Source organism: Cyprinodon tularosa, unplaced genomic scaffold (genome assembly GCF_016077235.1).
Source record: "Cyprinodon tularosa strain WSP-4 unplaced genomic scaffold, ASM1607723v1 ctg22, whole genome shotgun sequence".
Classification (NCBI taxonomy): Eukaryota; Metazoa; Chordata; class Actinopteri; order Cyprinodontiformes; family Cyprinodontidae; genus Cyprinodon; species Cyprinodon tularosa.
The window spans coordinates 2,723,721-2,743,079 of NW_024038821.1; the positions used below are offsets into that span (position 1 = coordinate 2,723,721).

Sequence of the window (19,359 nt, forward strand, 5' to 3'; positions counted from 1 at the left end):
GAGTGTGCACCCGTGTGCATGAGTCTGTCAGCCGGCCAGTGTCCTCACAAACATTTTTAACACCTTGCTGGACCAATCCATAGTGCCAGCATGCTTCAAGTCTGCCACCAACATTCCGGTCCCAAAGAAACCTCAGGTCACCTCACTCACTCAATTACACTGAATCCAATCATGGTGAAGGGCTCCGAAAAGCTGGTTAAAGAGCACATCGACTCCAGTCTGCCCCCCATCTTTCGACCGATTCCAGTTGGCCTACTGATGGAACAGCTCTACTGAAGATGGCATCTCCTCTGTTCTCCACCTGAGTCTGGCACACCTGGAGGAGAAGAGCGCCCACGTTCGGATGCTATTCCTTGACTTCAGATCAGCTTTCAACACCATCATCCCACAGCATCTGATCTACAAAAGCGCTTGTACTTCCTGCGGAGGATAAGGAGAGCCCACCTCTCCCCACCCACTCACCTCCTTCTACAGAAGCACCATAGAGAGCGTTCTGACCAGCTGTCTCCGTGTGGTGTGGAGGCTGCAGCGCCTCAGTCTGGAAGAAGGTGAAAAGAGTGGTGAGGAGAGCAGAGAAGACCATCAGTGCTCCTCTTCCCTCCATTAAAGACATTTCATCCCAGGGCTGCATCTCCAAAGCCTGTAACATCATCAATGACCTCTCACAGTCCCACCATGGACTGTTCTCCCTGCTGCCCTCTGGGAAGAGGCTGTGCAGCATTCAATGCAGATTCAATAGATTCTGCAACAGTTTCTTCCCCACCGCCATCAGACTGCTGAATCGTTGAAGAACAATAAATCATGTCACAGACTCCGCATCACACTGATAGCAACTAACCAAAATTCTGCATATTTGCACCATACATATTAGTGCTCTGAACTTTCATATCAAAGCTTTTTGCACCATGTTTTTTTCTTCCACAATGTTTACATTGGATCACTGTTGCACTTTATGTAATGGAAATGTTCATTTACTGTCCGAAAAGCGATATACACTGTTATTTACTGTCTAAAAATAATTTTGTATACACTGTGTGTATACAAAATGATGATAAAAGTTGTCTAAGTCTAATTCTAATTAATTCAAATTACTAGTGTTTTGTTTTCCTCATTCTGTTTATTTCCATACAGCACCACATTTTGAGTATCTGGCTGGTCTTACAGAATAAAAAAAAAAATAAGCTGTAACATTTATCTATTATTTTAAACAGCAGGTAGTTTGTTTTCATCTTGGAGTTATAATTTGAGAACATCTACTAGTTGTTTAATTCCTTGCCAGTGTTAATGCACCAGAACAGGAGTGTGTGTAGATATGAATCTTTACTGCCTGAGTACAGGAATTAGCATACAGCCATGTGTGCAACTATTTTAGTCCAATTTATCTTTGTTGTCTGTACAACGTTCCCTTGAGCAGCATGGCCTTCAGAAAGTGGAGCAACAACAGAGTGGCTTTGATGCTGTGATGTCTGCAGGATATAAAGCGCTGTAATCATTTCCTGTGGATAGCTGAGCCTACCTGTACAGACTGCTGTGAGAAACCTGACAGAGAAACGCATACGCTTAAAGCTGCATACTGTACTTATACCTCATTCAAAGGGAACACATTTTTCAGATTTTGATTAAAGATGTTGGATTTTCCTTTTATTTCATGGTTTGAATACTTTGAGGTGGTGTGTTTTTTTAAAATTCCCTAGATATTCATATTTGTGTTATCTGTTTAGAGTCATAATGTGACAAAATGTTAAATAAAAGTCAGTTTAAAACTTATGAACACTTTTGGAATTTATTGAAGTTGTCTAAACCCTAAAAATAAAGAAATAAAATAATAGAAATGTTGTTCTCAGCTTCAATAGTTCTAAGACAAGTACGATTTCAGTGGCTGCATCTAAATTAAGCAGACGTGTAAGAAAAACAGCCTCCAGTCAGAATATTACCAAGCAGTTATTGCAGGAATTTAACTTCTGCCAAATCATCCAATGAAGAAGAGATCAAAGTGCTATTTAAGAATCCCGCTTCAGGGTTGTCTTGTTTTGATGCATGCAGGTTTTAATTATGAAGACCCTTTTTTTCCCTGAGATTCCTGTGAGTCGACAGCATGTCCCTTTACTGTGACAGATATGGCTGCGCCACTCATTTCAAATCAGTAGATGATCCAGGAGGAGGACAATTTTATTGCAACCAATCAGGAAGAACCAGAAATAGAGACAGAGAGGAACTTCATACTTTGACACCATGGGTTAGAGAGGAAACCTGTGACGGGTTATATCAGACGTATAACATTTTACCAACACCTGCCGCTATAAACAGGATTAATTTATGATTGAAAGAGGATTAGAGTGGAAAAATGTTTCAGCTGCAGCTGAAGCAAACAGGAAAGACACTCAGTGGAAGGATTGTATCTGTATAATCATCATCTACTATTCTTAAGAGATTAAAATGTATGACAACTTGAGGAATCATTAGAAAATCAGCAATCTGAATGAATAATTCACGTGTTTGACATCACAGACCCTCTGCACATCTCTGCAGGCATTTCACAATTCAGTAAACAAGGTGATGACATTTACAGCCATGCCCAAACATTTTTCCCATTCGTAAATTCCCAACTGCTTTCTCTTGCTGTGTTGAACCTTTCAAACGTCAGCCGATCCCTGGCTGATTTATGCTGCATCTTGTTTTACACATAAACATATTATTTCCAAAAAATTGTTTGTAAAAGAGGCTCACAAATGATTTTAAACACCCCAGTGTAACGCATTGTGTGCATCCTTCTGCTTTTTAGAAGAAGCAGATTATGTTTAATCCAGATCTTTAAAATAACACATTCATTTTAATCTGTTGTTATGCCAAGGATATTTCCCCCTTCTGTTTAATATATCTGTGATAATGATTGGAGGAAAGTGTTCAGCAGTAGCTCTGTCTTTCCCGGTAGGTTTGGTATTAATGTTGCACAGTTTGGAGGAGCCCTGAGCTCCGGTGATGACATTTAAACTGTGTGCCTTGAATTTACATCCATGAATGTGTGCAATGATTGTGCATCGTCATGTTAAATTCATGAGCATTTCATGTTTTCATGCTCTGCACAGCAGTTGCTGAACATTCCAGTCATATGGACCGGAGGCCTTCCTGTCTGCGTTCAAGTCTGCTTTTCATAAGAGAATAAAATTCTCATCTTTTGCTTTATCTCCTCTCTTTTTTTCTTGCGCTCAGTCATCTCCTGCGTGTCTTCTCCGGTCGCTTTTAGCACAAGAACCTCATTTATTCATGCTTCCTGGGTCCGCAGTGCCTTTTTATAGCCAGCTGCCTAGAACGGTGTTTAAAAAATGAATGGACTCTGCGAGTTCACCAAAATAAATTAAACACATCATTGCTCTGCTGGAGCTGATCTTGAGTGCACTTGAAAGTGAATCACGATACGTTCTAAGAGCAGACGGTAAGATATAAAGCAGGAGATGCATACTGATGCCTCCAGCTCGATTAAGCAGGAGATAATGTAAAGATGTTGAGGAATATTTATGGCTTTGACTCTGATTCTCTGTTTACGCTGTTTTTCTTTTTATTTAAAAGTGAAGTTTCTTTACTCTGTCTATATTATTTTTAACGTCTATCTCTAATATGTGCAAAAATGGTGAAATAAGCTCAGGTTTCATTAGTGTTGCAAGCTGTTGCTCTGAAAATTTCAGTTAAATTAATACATTTCTAGATTTCTTTGGAGATATTAGTTGGAAAGGCAACAGGACTCTAAGGTTTAGCTCTTTGATTTCAGAGTCTGGCATATAATTGATAATGTCTTTAAGCTTTAACCATTGTTTGTCGATATATCTATCATTAATGATCCAATTGATAAGTTTCACCAATTTATCAGAATGATTTTTGAAACTTTCCGAAGTTTAACTATAAAATAAGCAACCAGCTGTCATATATTTTTGCCTTAGTGTTTCAATCTCTTTTGTATATAATAAACCAAAAAGCTGTTGTGATCTTACTTTGTTTGGAACCATTGCTCAAAATAAGAAGCCTCCACTCTTATTTTATGTTCAAAATATGTATTTTTTGACCGCGGTCATTTCAGGTGTTGCATTGTGAAATTATTGGCATGTTTAGATTATCTGTCCTGTTCCTACACTCTCATCTCCTGCTGTTTTTTTTTATGGAGTTGTGTTTGTTTCTAGGATTTGCTTATGTGTTGCTACATTTATACTAGAGAACTGTTTCACATCATCTGAATCACCTGTTATTCTGTTTTTTAAGCAAGGTGATGAAGAAACACAAACATAGAGTATTTCCTTCTTCACAACTTCTGTTCTTCTTTTTCTATTCACCCTTTTTGCTCTTAATTTCCACTGTGTATCAAAGTAACAGAAGGAAATGATTCCTGAAGAGTTCGGATAGGGATGTACAAATGTTAATATTACCCTGAACCTTCAGGCTGGAGCTTTGGACTGGAAGGATACATGCAGCATTATGTTCCAGTTTAAAGACTTTAAATCAGGGGCTTCAGCTCTCTGTGGTGGAGATGGCAGACTAAAGCATTCAAAATGAGAATGTATTTAAATAATGCATGTAGCTAGACCTTACCCAATCCTCTAGAAATCTGTTTGGTTGATAAATGTCATGTTAAAAAAGTAACGAGCCACAGAAAGTTATTTATAGTTTTTATTGCTGAAAATAACTGTGTTCATTTTTCATGTTGTGTAAAACACTTTCTTTCTTTCTTTCTATCGATTTATCTCATTCATTACAGAAAACAGAACCCCAACAACACAATATAAAACAGCTGAATGAAAAGGAGCAGAATGGAAAAAAGTAGTACAGTATCTGGCTAACACAAATGGCTGTAGCAGGGGTCTTCAACGTTTTCGCCAAGGACCCCCAAACTTATTGCGAAATGGAGCGGGGACCCCCTAATTATATATATTGTATGAAATTGTGTTATATCAAACTGGTCCTATAGTCACTCTATTACATATGGAGTCATGTAACGAAAGTAATTTCTCCCTGGGATTATTAAAGTATTTCCGATTCTGATTCCTGGTTGATGGGACAGGTGTTGTGAATGAAACGGTGTCCAGGTTTTAAAGAGCTCCTGTGTGTCGCTGAATGTGTGCATTGATGACTGAAAGACATCTTCTGCTTTCATTTATCTGTTTACTACAGTGTGTTGAATTCATGTTAATGTGTATTTAAAGACATTTTGATTAGTGCGAAAAAATTGCAGGAGGGAATATTAAAAAAAAGTAATCAACCAAGACTTTCGCGACCCCCATGCAGTACCTACGCGGACCCCCTAGGGGTCCGGACCCCCTGTTGAAGACCTCTGGGCTATAGCAATAATATTTACCTAATAAAATTCATCTGCAGTCCAACAACCAACTGATTTATGAACAGCTATGTGAACTTTTTACATGCTTTTCTTAATTTCTAAGAATTAACAGGAATCACAAAATAAACTGACCCCGTGTCTTATATTTTATAAACATGTTTTTGTTTAAAGACAGTGAGTTTGGTGCAGGTTTGCCTGATGAGGTGAGAGTGAACACACGGTGAGATTCAAAGATCTGCCTGACGCCCTCAGAAAGACTACTGTAGCTCTCAAAAGAGTTTGAACTCTATAGAGAAGATAGTGTACATTAGAAACAAATTGAAGACGCTAAAAGAAGCTCCAAAGAAACAAGATGTCACCTGCACAAGTGGTGTGCAAGAAGGAAACATTTCCCTCTCTAGCATGTTTGTCACCAAGATAGGAAAATAACTTGAAGGTCATAACAGAGGTCATGTTTGAACCAAACACAGCGTTCAAGGAAAATAATGGTTTAGGGATGCTTCACTCTATCATGTATTATTCCAAGTATCAGAGGATGAAACAAGCTGTATATGCTATATTTTGACATTTTTATTATTTTATGTAGAGAAGATATACTAAAATTTAAAGGAAACCACCATTTTTGACAAACCTGAAAGTAAGAATCACTCTGAACCTTTTGTTCCTCTCTGTGTCCCTTCATGGTTCTCAGTGAGCAGAGTATCTGCCAGGCCCGGGCCTCCGTCATGGTCTATGATGACACCAGCAAGAAGTGGGTCCCCATCAAGCCGGGCCAGCAGGGGTTTAGCCGCATCAACATCTACCACAACACTGCCAGTAACACCTTCAGAGTGGTGGGCGTCAAGCTGCAGGACCAGCAGGTGACAAGAAGAGTGACATTTATTAGACTGTAGGAGGCCTGAACACGTTTAGGCTGTCCTGGATTCACACTGAGAGGTTTCTCTAACAGGGAAAAGTGTAGATATTTATGTTGTAGATGTGGTAATAGATAAACAGATATAAAAGTGTCTGTGTGTGATGACTAAACTAAAAGAAAACATTAGTCCAGGTTTTTTTGTAGTGGTGGAGATCACTTTTTATTTTCATTCATTAATTTTACTAGTTAGACTGATGATGACTGATGCTTAGAATAAGAAACTTAATGTTAGGTAAAAATTATTTTAGAGAGAGAAAAAAAAATGGATTATTTACATACCAATCAAACCCATTTAGTTGTTTTGTTGCAGCACTGATGCTGTTTCATTTTTTGTGGTTAACATTAATTATTATTTGGGTTTCCTGACCTCCCCTAACTCGCTTCGTTCTTTTTTTTTTTTTTTTTGCAGGTGGTCATCAACTATTCAATAGTGAAGGGTCTCAAGTACAACCAAGCCACCCCGACCTTTCACCAATGGAGGGACGCCAGGCAGGTCTACGGCCTCAATTTTGCCAGCAAAGAGGAAGCCACCACCTTCTCCAACGCCATGCTCTTTGCCCTCAACGTACTCAGCGCTCAGGACGGAGGTGTGCTTTACATTCAGATAGGCTCACTACTGATGCTCTGATGTTGCTGTTTTTTTAATTTTCCACAGATTTTGTTATATTTTCTTTAGGTAGTATCAGTTTGCACAAAACAAAATAAAGGCCATCATGTTTTTTATTACTTATTAGGGACTTACACGTTTATACCATTTGAAATAATTGTATACAGTTCACAAAAAATATTTTTGGAAATACTTACAGCAATTTTATTCTCCTGAATAGGACAGAAATTAAAGCAGAGGTTGTTTCCTAAGGAGGTGCGCTTTAACTCATTTATTATTACTGTGACAAATTTCTCGTCATGATAGGAATTTTGATTTATTGTCTAAATAACAAACTTGAATAAATAATTCTTAAAACCTCAGAAAAAAATAGTGATTTGGAGGGGATTGACAACCTCTTAGAATATGATTAATAGTGTCTACTGGGATGTTTAGTGATATAAATCACTTTTTTTATGTTACTGGTGTTCTGAGAAAGCCTATTTAAGATTTTTATGTTTTTTTTTTTTAAGAAGAGTAGTTGTGATTGTGAGGTTATGGTCATCCTTCGCGTGTATTCCCTAGTCCATTAATTTTGATTAAGTTTCTTAAAGCTTTAGTCTCTTTTATTTCCTGTCAGCTATATTCTAAGACCTTAAGCGTATATCAATGAAGGTTTTAGTCCATAACTGCTGCCTGCTTCATGACACAGCATCCTCTGCAAATGGACCTTAGATGCTGACCTAAAGAGTTCAGCAGCCTATTCAAGCGTTATAATAGTGGTCAAAGTGCAGCTGAGTTTTGTAACAGTGCCCTCTAACAAACTCTAAATAGTGTTATTAACTTTGACATTAGAGAACTGAGGGACACTACAGCATTGATAACATTGAAAGAAGCTGTGTTTCACTGGGAGCAATCAGGCTTGACGGGAACTGTTACTTGCACTGCTCCTGTTTGTCTTTGCTTTATGAAATATATCTTGTCCCGTTTGAAATACTAGTCCTTCAGCATTGAATACCCATGTGAGATGTGCAATTTGTCCTGCAGTACTCTCTCTGCACGTCGGAGTTAGTCCCAAAGGGAGAAACAGGCAAGTATAAAGTGTGGAGCAGCAGAACAAGACAGAGACAGAATGACTTTCACAGCTTGCCACTCATTTCCCCAGCAGCAGCAGCAGCAGCAGTAGTAGTGTGTGAGTCCCCCACCGTCCCCCTCCAGCCTGTTAATTTGAATGAGTCATTGAGAAGATCTCCCCTGGGTCCTGTGCTGGAGAGCGGACCTTTTCATCTGCTTAATGACATGGGACGGGGGTGCAGAGTGGCTTAAGTGGCAGGAGCCAAACACAAGTTCACCAATAGATGACATGATGCGTGTATTACACATGTATGCACTATACAGAAAGACCAACATTATTACTTATATTTTAATAGTTTCATGTTTGCAAAAAGATGAAAATCCCACTCACTGACCTGGCATAGGTGATATATTAGGTGAAAGTTATAAGGAAATTGTTTTCTTGCTGTCAAAGCTGATGTGTCTTCTACTCCCTCTAGTGGTGAGGGAGGGTTTAAGCATGACCTCTTTGTCCAAAATTAGAGGAAATTCTGCAGTTTATGATGGATTAACTTCTGAAGCTGAGCTACATAAACCCAGACAAACATTATTTTGGTCTTCTTACTAGCTCTGACATCATAATTGTTTTAAGTTGATTAAATATAACAGAAGTGGACATAAAAAACATTGTTTTGTAAAACTTTTTATAAGGTTATCTTCTATAAATGAACAGAAGCATTTTTCCTTTTCAAGCTAAATAGGATATTAAATAAAAACAGACAAAAAAAAGGTGGTAAACTTATCTGGTTCAATGTTATTTAGCAGACATTTGTAAAGTAGCATCTATGTTCTAGGATAGTACAGTATGGATTACATAGTATCAAAAATCTATTTTAAATATTCATAAATATATAGTATTTACTACATAAAATGTATTTTATATAAACTATATTTATTACATATAAATGTTAAACAATTAAAACAAAGTACGTTCCCACATAGCGATGATAAAAATCTTCTGTAATCTTATGTAAGGATTCTTCAAATATCATTAATGTGATATATTTCTGATGTTCAAAAATGTATCTATATCTTATCTCAGAAACCTTTATGATTATTTTACAATTTAAAGCATAAAGGATGTTTATTCAACTAATTTTTCCTCTAAAATTGGGAAGTTTTATCAAATAAAATAATGAACTCTTAACATTATAATACAATAGCTTGCTTAGTAGCCCTGATGAGTGAGATTAATCTGATATAATGCACAGAATTGGACGGCTCTCTGCTGCCTACAGACAAACCCGACCTTTTGAAACGTTAACCAGAGATGCTCGCTACTCGGCTGCTGCTGCTGGTGTCAGTTACATGAAGATGACAGGGGATACCGTTGGCCGAGTAGAGGAGGGAGGGAAGAAAGGCAGGTGAGAAGAGGGAGAAGCGTGGGGAGGGGAATGATGGACGGGGACAATGAAGATGACGAAGAGAGTAGGTAGCTTAAGGCAAGAGATGGTCAGAGGAGAGTGCGTTTGTCAGTGTCTCTGTCTCTGCCACGGCCGCTTTCTCTTCTTCAGAATGTCATGTAGGTAAAAACATGTCTGCTATGTGTTCCTGTCTGGGTTAAACCATGCTTTACTTTTTTATTCAACTTTATCTACATTTGTGTGTGCTGAAAATCTATGGTTATTGAAAGACAAAGTCTAGAGTAAATAGATCTATCGAGACGCTCACCAAGCATGTCTCTGCCTAACCTGAACTAGTAGAACCATGGTTATTGGTCTTGATAGGCAGTAGCAGCTGTGGTACTTAATTATCTACAAGGTAAATACAAAAATATTAAAAGAGATGCAGTGCTGTAGAGCACAAACAGCCAAATAAATAAAATGTTAAAACACCTTATTTTTGATTCAACAAAGACTTCTGTTTAGGTAGAGAGGTAGAGAAAAATTTAAGGCTCTTAAACTGCATCAGACACAAGTGAACTATAGGGACACAGCTGGCTAAATTGGGCAGAAAAGTTCAATTTTGTTTTATTGATCTGCTGTGTGACCAGCTGTATAACTATATGTGCTTTTAAAACTATTACATAGGATTATTTTCTTACAAATACAGAAAGCTGTGTCATCTTATGTGTGAAAGACTTATTTAAATACAAATTATCAGGAAAAACAAGCTTTTTAATAAAGGTATCATTAATCTTCAGTTACGTAAGTGACAATACTGAATTTTAGGTCAGGGTTGATAAAAAACTCAAGACATTCCTATTTATATTCATGCCTTTAGATGGGCTGCTGTACGAAGTTATCAACCTGAAACTTCAACTTTACAACTGCACTCAATCACACATTGTTAAAGTTTTTTTTTTATGTAATTATCCTTTTTCTTAAGCATGTATTTCAAAATGTTTTTCAACAGGATCAGAGTTGCAAGTTGCTCTTCCCACATCGTCAGATACATCCTTTTTCATGTATTTTGAAGTGGGAACACACCCCTCCTGGAAAATTGAGGTTTTATGATTCCTACCTTTTCGCTGCTGAAGGCTTTCCAGGAGGGCTGCACCTTTGAGTTTCTGATTATAGATATATTAACTGTCATGGCTAAAGAAAAACATTTTTCCACAAATAATCAAATAACTTTTGTTAGCTCTTGCAGAGCATCAGCAGGCATTCAGAAACAGAAACCACTACGTCATCAGCATACAACCTTATTTTTTTATTTGTTTAAGGGACTGCAACAGAATAAATCCTTCAAATCATTAAAATAATTTACCTGGCAATATAAAATAAAAGAGAAGATAGAATATACTCTCATTCACAAGTGTTTGCATGCTGTCTTAACTTTATTTAAATATGTATCAGACCAAAAAAAGAACTGTTTGGAAACCAATTAACAGTTAATAAGGTACACTTAAGGGAATAGTTAAGTATCAGGGAATAATGGGGAAACAGGGCTGAACATTCAACAGAAAACAAAACACATGTCTGATGTCTCTGTTTCCTAATGTCCCTTAAACTAAAACTTTAGATGTAACATTAAGAGGGTCAAGTAAACTTAAAATCAACTTGATTAGAAGAAAAACCTTGTTTTGAAGTTTCTGTCCTTAATAGATGGCAGCACATGAGCAGAAATATAGTAGCAAACCTCTTTGTTTGTAAGGTAAACACTGGAAATACAGATGTCTACAATCAGGTTAAAGCATCTGACACCAGGTTTGACTCATGTCTTTAGTTCAGCCTGTGCTATTTTTGGATCTATGTTATTTGATCAGTGGTTGCCATTAGTACTGTAGCCCCGCCGAAGCAAAGCCACTTCCATCAGAGTGGGAAGCGTTGGAGAGAGTACTGACCCTGAAAGCAGCCCGATTGTGGAGCTGTAACTCTATTATGTAAAGCGCACTTTTCATTAGACAAAGCAGGCTGGGGTCTTTAGTTCGGTCCTGTTTCATAGCTTTGTGTTAAAAAAAATCCATGAGATCTCTAAAGGGGAACTGTGAACTTTAAGATCCATTAATCACAATCAGACTTCTTCCTTTAAAGAAGCATTTCCTTATATAGGACAATATTTGCAATGGCTCATTGGAGTGACATTTAATAATGTTGCTAAAGAGGGTTCAGTCAAATCAGAGGCTTTGTTGTAAAAAGATGATGAATCCCTCATTTCATTGTAATCCCTCAGCTGAAGTGGCTTTTGCACCCATCTTATCGTGTCTTGAATTAATCACACATCCTATCTGCTTCTTCATCTGCGGATCTGCGTAATGTGTTAAAGGGATTACATTGCAGGCACCCTGCAGCACAAACTTTAAAAGGAGGAGCAGCAATAAGGAGGAGACTCGTTGATAGTATCTTAGAAACTCTAGTAATTCTTGCCGCCTGTGAAGGTATTCATACCCCTTGACTTTTGTCATGTCGCACTCCCAAACTTCCGTGAGTTTAATCGGGATTAACCACTTTACTTTTTTTTATAGTTAGTATTATGCCTGGTATGATGGTTATGTCTTTGCAGTTTGCATGTGTTCTCACAATCATGCACTGCTTTACTTAGATTTCGCAATTATATCCACCATCTAAAATCTCAGTAGAAGAAGCAAAGGTTTGTTGTTGTGATGTAGAAATCCTGAAAGGGGTAGTGAATATCTTGCAAAATTATCTCATGCTGCTGCAGAAACTAGAGAAATAATCCGTTATGAATGATATGCAAAAGCGCACATTTCTGTGGTGTTTAACTTGGCTTCAAAGAACAAGATGACTCAATCTACTTTCATTTTAGCTGTGCATTAATAATTATTCTGTTTTTATCAAACAGTACCACACAAGAAGGGGATAAAATTGTTAATTCCTAATTCATTCTCTGTCACTGGGTGGTTAATTGTCTTAACTGGCACTAATTATAATGAACATTAATGCGCTGGTAATGGATTATTAAGTACAGCTTTGCCTTATCTGTGCTTCTCTTTTTGCCTTTGCTTTTGTGAATTGCTGCAGGTCCAGCTCTCCAGCGTCAGGTTCAGAACGGCCCCACGTCAGATGAGATCGAAGCTCAAAGAGCAAGGTGAGACATGGTTACTTAGAACACAACAGGAACTTGGTAAAAAAGTGATTATGTCTGCAGCTTCTTTTTTTAAACATGTTTCAGTTAAAAACAATTAACCAGGCTAGTGAAAAATAGCTACTATGCACAAGTAGAAGAAAAAGGCAAATGGAAAAAGTTTGAAAACCAATAATCGATCAAAAGAAGCAATGATCTAACAGTTCTGCATGGTTGTTATGCTTAAATGCAGGAATTTGGAATCTGATTAAATTAGTTTTTACTCATTTAGAGCGCTTGGAATGTGTTCCATCCCATTTACTAATTTGGTGAAGTAATATTTTAAAGTATATCAGACATCAGCAATCATTTAGACCATTCATTCTTGATGTAATGTGATGTGATGATCTTCCGTCTCTGCAGGTTTTTACATCATTTTCAGTTATTTATGGAGAAGTTTTCAGATTAAGACTAAACTGAAACAGTGATGCCAAACCAAGACACTAACACTGGATTTTAAAAGTGTTACAGCTTTACCTGATTGATAGTTCTTTATCACTCTGACCGCTTATTTCATTTGTTCTCTAACTAGACATAAATAAACAGCACCAACATTCACTTTGCCTTGCATTCATGTAATATTTAGCTACTCTCTCCTTATAAGAGGAAAACACAGAAAAAACAGAAAGACAGAGAAGACTGAGCTGCTGCAAAGAAAGCAAAGATTCACAGCTATATTTAGAACCCTGCAGCAATGAGGTGGCATTTAGGGCTGACATCTGAAATATTTACAGCTCAAAGATGAACGGACGGACTAAGTCTTTGTTTCCGTTTTGAACCTACTTCTGCTTTGCTAATTGGCTGATTCAAACGCCATGGCTTAGAGGAACACATACTGTAGAAAGAGAGTTATAGCTCAGCCACATCCAATATCTGCTGAACCATTCCCAGGATTAGGGCTGTGATTGTGGCAGGAGATGTGTGCGCATACACCACGTGTTTCAGATCTCTGCTGCTGCAGCTCTGTTGTCTCAGTCCTTCTCCTGTCCAACTAACAGCTGGATAACTCTGCTTTCTCCCCACGAGCTGTCTCCTTCCCTTCTCTCCTGGGGTGTGACATTCATATGCTTTGTGCTTTACAAAAGGGCGAATACAGGAAAAAGACTTCAATAGAGGGAGAAAAAAAATGCATTTTCATGAGAAAGCACTTTGAAATAAGGGGAGTGTTGCAGGTTAGGTTTTCTCTGTGATTAAAAGGGAATTAAATGATTGATTTATGATATTAAAATACATTATTATTAAAGAACCAACATGAGTACGCTGCAGAATTATACTGAATGTGCCTGAATTTGATTTAAATACCCAATCTGACCAAGAATGGTGCATTACACTCCCCAAAAAAACATCTAATTGCTTATTTTTATTAGTTGCATTTCAGCTTCAGGGAAAGTTCCTGATAATTCAAAACGTAGTTTGGTTTTCTCACGGAGAAATGAGCAGTTCTTCGACATAATGTATGACTCAACTGCACACTCAACAAAAAGAATCTCGCCAGTGAAACATGGTGGTGGAAGCATCATGCTTTGGGATGCCTGCTTTGCAGAGGCTAGGACTGTGATCTGAGTTGAAAACTAATGGAGTTAATTATTATAGTAAAAAAGCTTTAAATCTAGTCAATTATTGAGACAACAGGATGATGAGTTATTTGGATGCTTCTGTAAGTTTGTATGTGCTGAGCAGAAAAGAAACAGCATTTCTAACAGTCCTCTGCTTTTTAGAAGCTTCTCTTTATGTGTGAAATGGTTTTCTCAGCTGCTTCAGTTGTTAATCAAACATTTAATGATTAGATTGTTCTGATGCTGAGTGAGCAGCTGTTTTTGTTTCTTTCTTCTTTTTATTTTGCCTTCAGGCAAATGATGGAACAGCAGCAGCAGATGCAGGCGCAGATGGAGCGGGAACGACGGTCCTCTAACTCAGGTAGACACACACAAACATCCCAAGATTAAGCCGTCGTTAACAGCATCCTGAGGCAAATAAAAAGTTTCCTTTCTGTTTAATTGTTTCCAGGTTCTCCTTTCCAAGGCCACCCTGCTGTGCTCTCCGTACCCCCACCTGTAGTACCTCCACCTGTAAACATGGGAGGCCCTCCCCCTCCTCCACCGCCACCGGGCCCCCCGCCGCCATCAGCAGCGGCCCCTCAGCCTCCTCTACCTCCACCGCTTCCTATAGGAGGCGGTAACCAGGGAGACGAGGCCCCTGCACCGACAGGTCTCGCTGCAATGATCGCTGGAGCCAAACTACGCCGTGTCCAAAGAGTGAGAACTCAGCATTTAAATCTTCAAAGGATTTTATACCAGAGTTATATCTTCTTATCTAAACTAAGTAGCTTTCTAAGGTGTTTTTAAAAGTAACAAACAGTTGTTTACCTGTTCTTTCTCCATGTCAGTCTGAGGACAGCTCTTCAGGTAGCAAAAATGAAGCCAACCGAACAAGTGGTGGTAGTGGAGGACTGATGGAGGAGATGAACGCCCTCCTGGCACGAAGGTCAGAGCAATCAACTCAAAAGCTCCACAAGACTATGTTCTATTCAAACAGTTGCGCAAAAACAGCCGGAACAGTCCCCCCCCCCCCCGTTCTTTTTAGTAAACAAAAACTATAGTCATTTTTTTATTTATGTAAAACATGTCATTCTTAATTAAGGCTTCTTCTTTCCCCCAGAAGGAAAGCGGCTTCAGAGAAGCCTGACGACAGCCAAAATGTAAGTGGATTGGAAAACCTAATGGAATAAAATTGTTTAAAACTATCAAAGCATTATACTTGAAGTGATGACATTGATACAGCTTTTCTTATCTTTTTTCCCCCCCCACGTCTGTATTAATTTAGGATGATGCAAACTCTCCTTCGCCCAATACTCGGGGTGCGCAGAATTCCACAGGTAGGAGAGCAAAGACCAGGAAAGCACAAACTACACAGTAACATATCATGTGACCCATGGGAGAAATTAGTCTATCGGTGATTTCCAATGAATTCCTGCCAGTTATTTGATCCAGTTTTGCTTTTGTCACACAGATGGTGCGAAGAAGCCCTGGGACCGAGTTAACTCTGCAGACAGGTCAATGGTTTCGAGGTGAGAGCTGGAAGCTTTGCACTTTATTTCACTAGAGCTTTAAGGAGAGCAGCAGTCAGTTAGACAGATGATTTTCTAAAAATATCCCCTTTTTATCACGCAGGTTACGAACAGCAGGAAGTGTCAGTGACTCCGACTCGTTAGATCTTGATAGGATGAAGCAGGTGAGGTGAAGAACACTGCTCTGTCATCTCGGCATGCAGAAAACACTCATACTATATGTACACATCTGTTTTGTGTAAAACAGTATGTCCAACGTAGGAAAAGAGAAGGCTAATTTTTCTGCTATTGCTCTACAGGAAATCTTGGATGAAGTTTTTCGTGAACTGCATAAAGTGAAAGATGAGATCATTGATGGTATGTTTTCTTTTCCCTTCATAACTGTAAACAGGAATGTCTTTATTCGTCCATGGAATATGCCTTTGCAAGTTATGTGCAGTTGTAACCACTAGGTAGCACTAGATTGTAAGAAAAATAAATATGAAAAATGCAATAACCTGATCCGAATGTTTGCCATCTAAACAAATGTTTTTTAACCATTTTATTTTCTGCTAATATGTGGATATTGTAGCTAAAATACAGTAAAAATAAATCAGCTTTGAAAGGAGAGAAACACGTTTCTCATCACATTTAGACACCTGTTTTGTGGAATCTTATTTTATAATATTAAATACTATAACATTTTTGAGCAATGTTTAGTTAAAGCAAAACTTAATGTTTAATTATTGTTGCTCTGATTCCAAAGGTGCATAGTTTTAGCTGGGAAACTTGCTTTTTCCTGGCTCATCCAGTGGTTTAGGTCATTGTTACGTTCTCTTCTTTACTTTTTTCTTTAAGATAAAATGTTTTTTTTAATTCTTATTTGTTATCCAGGGAAAATGTAAGTATGTTTTTTTACTTCCTAATCAACTTAAAATAGTGTTCTTTAGTTTCATGTATTTAAATAATAAGAATGGGTGATTTAAGTAAAAAGAAAACAAACCAAAACATCACATCTTAACTACCCTCTTAGTTAACACCCTTAAACAAATGAAAAAAAAAATTTTTTATGTCCTAAAATCTTTTAGGTTATCCCTCACCATTAAAAAAAAATTTAGTGTCAAGATGTTTTAAACACATCTTTACCAGTAGGTTCCATTTACAGTGGTATTATTCCATGTACAAAGAAAGAAAAAAAGAAACATCTCATAAGCTGTATCTGTCCTCTAATTCATGCAATACAATTAAAATGGATGAAAATATAAAATACCTGCAAGAAATTGTTCTTTAAATAGCTTTCGGATAAATTCAGTTTATCCTGGGATCTGAAGCTAAGGCTTCATCTAAACAGGGAAGACCCTGAAGCAGAGTGCTGTTAACTCATCTCCATTCATATTGCAACATATATATATATATATATATATATATATATATATATATATATATATATATATATATATGTATATAAACATGTTGCAATATGAATGTATTGAAACCTACCGTCCTGCATTTTAACCCTAACTTAAGATTTCACATCTTTTCTCTCCTCACAGCCCTTAGAAATGAACTCAGTCGAGTTAGCACGACATAATCTTTAAGACCCGGACGGCTTTTTTTCCAAAACCAATGCCCCTTTAGCCGCTGCTGAGGCCCTGAAGACAAGGAGGACGAAAAGTCCGAGGCCCAAACTGTGATATCTACTCATCGTTTTTCAGCTGTGGTGTTGAAGCAACGCGGCACCCGTAACACCTCCGACGTGTCTGTGTAACATTTGGTTTGTTTGTTTGGACAAAAAGACCTGAACGGGCCACTTTCTCGCACTGATTACTCTGTTTTATTAACAATTTTTGTCTGTTTGTCTGCCCACCTCTTCCCTCTGCCTTTGACCCCAAAGGAAATTCACAAAATCTAAACTTATTTTTATTTGTTTTTTTTTTTCTTGGAGTTTATTTGAATATGTTTTGTTAATATAATTTTGTATTATTACTATCATAAAATAACTGGCAGAAATGAGGTGCTTTTAAACACCTGCAACAATGGGGAATTTTTGATGATAATATACATGATAGTAATGATAATGTTTTATTGAGCGTCAGTGTAAAGCATTTTTATTTCATATGGTGTTTATTTAGTTTTGTTTGAGAAATATTTACTAGCAGTTCCCATTTTCTGCTTTTATTCCCGGAATTTAAACATGTTGTTTATCCTTTTCGCCAATACAAATACATTTGGAACCACAGCAGAAGCTGAAAAAAAGAATAGAAAAATAGGCTTCAACATGAAACCAATAAACTTCTTTTATAATGCAATCTTCTAAGGTAAAAATGAAAGAAAAAAAAAAGAAAAACAAAACACCAGATTTAAACACCAGAGTATTTGTGATCACGTTGTTAATAAAAAATGTTTATTGGCTGCAAGGATATGGTGCAGTGTTGTTCATTTTCTTGTCTCCCCTTCTAACAACGTGCTTCCTGGTTTGACGGGGGTGGGGGGGGAAGAAACACAATGAGTTTCAAATGAATTAAAATAAAACTGTGAACAATGTCTTGGATAAATATAGGTGTCATGTTTCTTTTGTGCTTTTGGTCTTGTTTTTTTTTTTTTTTTTCTTTTTGTTCATCTTACAGAACAAGAAGAGCAAAATTACTTATAATTACTTTAATAATGGTGGCCAGTGGCCAGTACACTAAGGGGTGGCCAAAAACGGATAGGCGCCAGAACCTCAGTGTCAATCTACACTGGAATGAGCACAACATCCATATTTTCTAAATAAAGACTAACTATACTTTCCTACAGCCTTGCTAACAAATAGATGCATACATTTAAACATCCATGCTGTCTTAATAAAAGGTTTAGTGGACAAATTTTGGGGGCGAACATCTTTATAATATTTGTTGCAGTGGCCTTTGTTTGCAGTTACAGAGGTTAAAAGTTTCCTGTAGTTTTTCACAGGTTTACACATGCTGCAGATGGGATTTTGGCCCACTCCTCCACACAGATCTTCCCTTGATCAGTCAGGTTTCTGGGCTGTCGCTCAGAAACACAGAGTTTAAGCTCCCTCCAAAGACACACTTTATCAAACAAATAAATAGTTACAAATTCATACACTGTGATTTCTGGATTTGATTAAATGTAAATGCATATAAGCATTAAACAGTTTGATACCTCACATTTTTGCCTCATAAGATGCTACATCTCACAACTGTAAAATTTCTAATTGGGGAAACTTGTGAAAGTATGAACACAGTTACCACAGTAGGAGTTTTAATAAAACTGGGCTGACTTAATGGAACAAGAAAACTAAAAATGGTACCTCATAAAACTTTTATGTCAGTCACAACATACAGCAGAAAAGATAAAGCAATACAAGGTGTGTCAAATTCACGCCTCAGACTGGGACATTTTCTCTTCTTTACATGCAGTGCAGAATGGAGGGCCAAAAGTGACATCGTAGTATAAAAGAAATAAATAACAGGTACCGGTATATACATTGAAACTACTGTGTCTTTTATTCTAGATCCATATTGAAATTGTTAAGTAAAAAATTCGTTGAAATGTATTTTTAAAGGATGAGCAGTTTATTTCAAAATTTATTTAGTAATTTTATGAAGTAAATATGGTTGCTGTGTACTTAACTGTCTCAAGGCTAAAGTTAAAGGTTCTAAAATCTGATTGGTTAAAGTTTTAGTCCCACTCACTGACTTTAAGGAGTTACGTTTGAGCTTTTTCACAAAATGAAAAACATTTTAAATAACTCTCTTTTTAATTTATTTCATTCAATTACTTATTTATATGTTTATGCTTTCTCTATTTCATTATTTAATCATACATTCAATTAACCAATAAAT

At 37.3% G+C, this 19,359-nt stretch overlaps 1 protein-coding gene across 3 annotated transcripts in view; it reads left to right on the top strand.

Moving 5' to 3' along the window:
- The window catches only part of evlb (Enah/Vasp-like b), a 40,667-nt gene extending 23,468 nt beyond the window's left edge, over positions 1–17,199 (top strand). For 2 of the 3 annotated variants that reach the window (XM_038286099.1, XM_038286097.1), the window contains exons 2-13: positions 6,015–6,183; positions 6,649–6,826; positions 12,363–12,429; positions 14,315–14,382; positions 14,473–14,720; positions 14,852–14,949; positions 15,124–15,163; positions 15,289–15,340; positions 15,475–15,532; positions 15,636–15,696; positions 15,832–15,889; positions 17,065–17,199. In XM_038286099.1, the coding sequence (XP_038142027.1) occupies positions 6,015–6,183; positions 6,649–6,826; positions 12,363–12,429; positions 14,315–14,382; positions 14,473–14,720; positions 14,852–14,949; positions 15,124–15,163; positions 15,289–15,340; positions 15,475–15,532; positions 15,636–15,696; positions 15,832–15,889; positions 17,065–17,102 (1,135 nt within the window). In that variant the 3' untranslated portion in view covers positions 17,103–17,199. The remainder of the gene's footprint in view (positions 1–6,014; positions 6,184–6,648; positions 6,827–12,362; positions 12,430–14,314; positions 14,383–14,472; positions 14,721–14,851; positions 14,950–15,123; positions 15,164–15,288; positions 15,341–15,474; positions 15,533–15,635; positions 15,697–15,831; positions 15,890–17,064) is intronic. The other variant, XM_038286098.1, reaches the window with a different exon arrangement.
- The last annotated feature ends 2,160 nt before the right edge of the window (positions 17,200–19,359 follow it).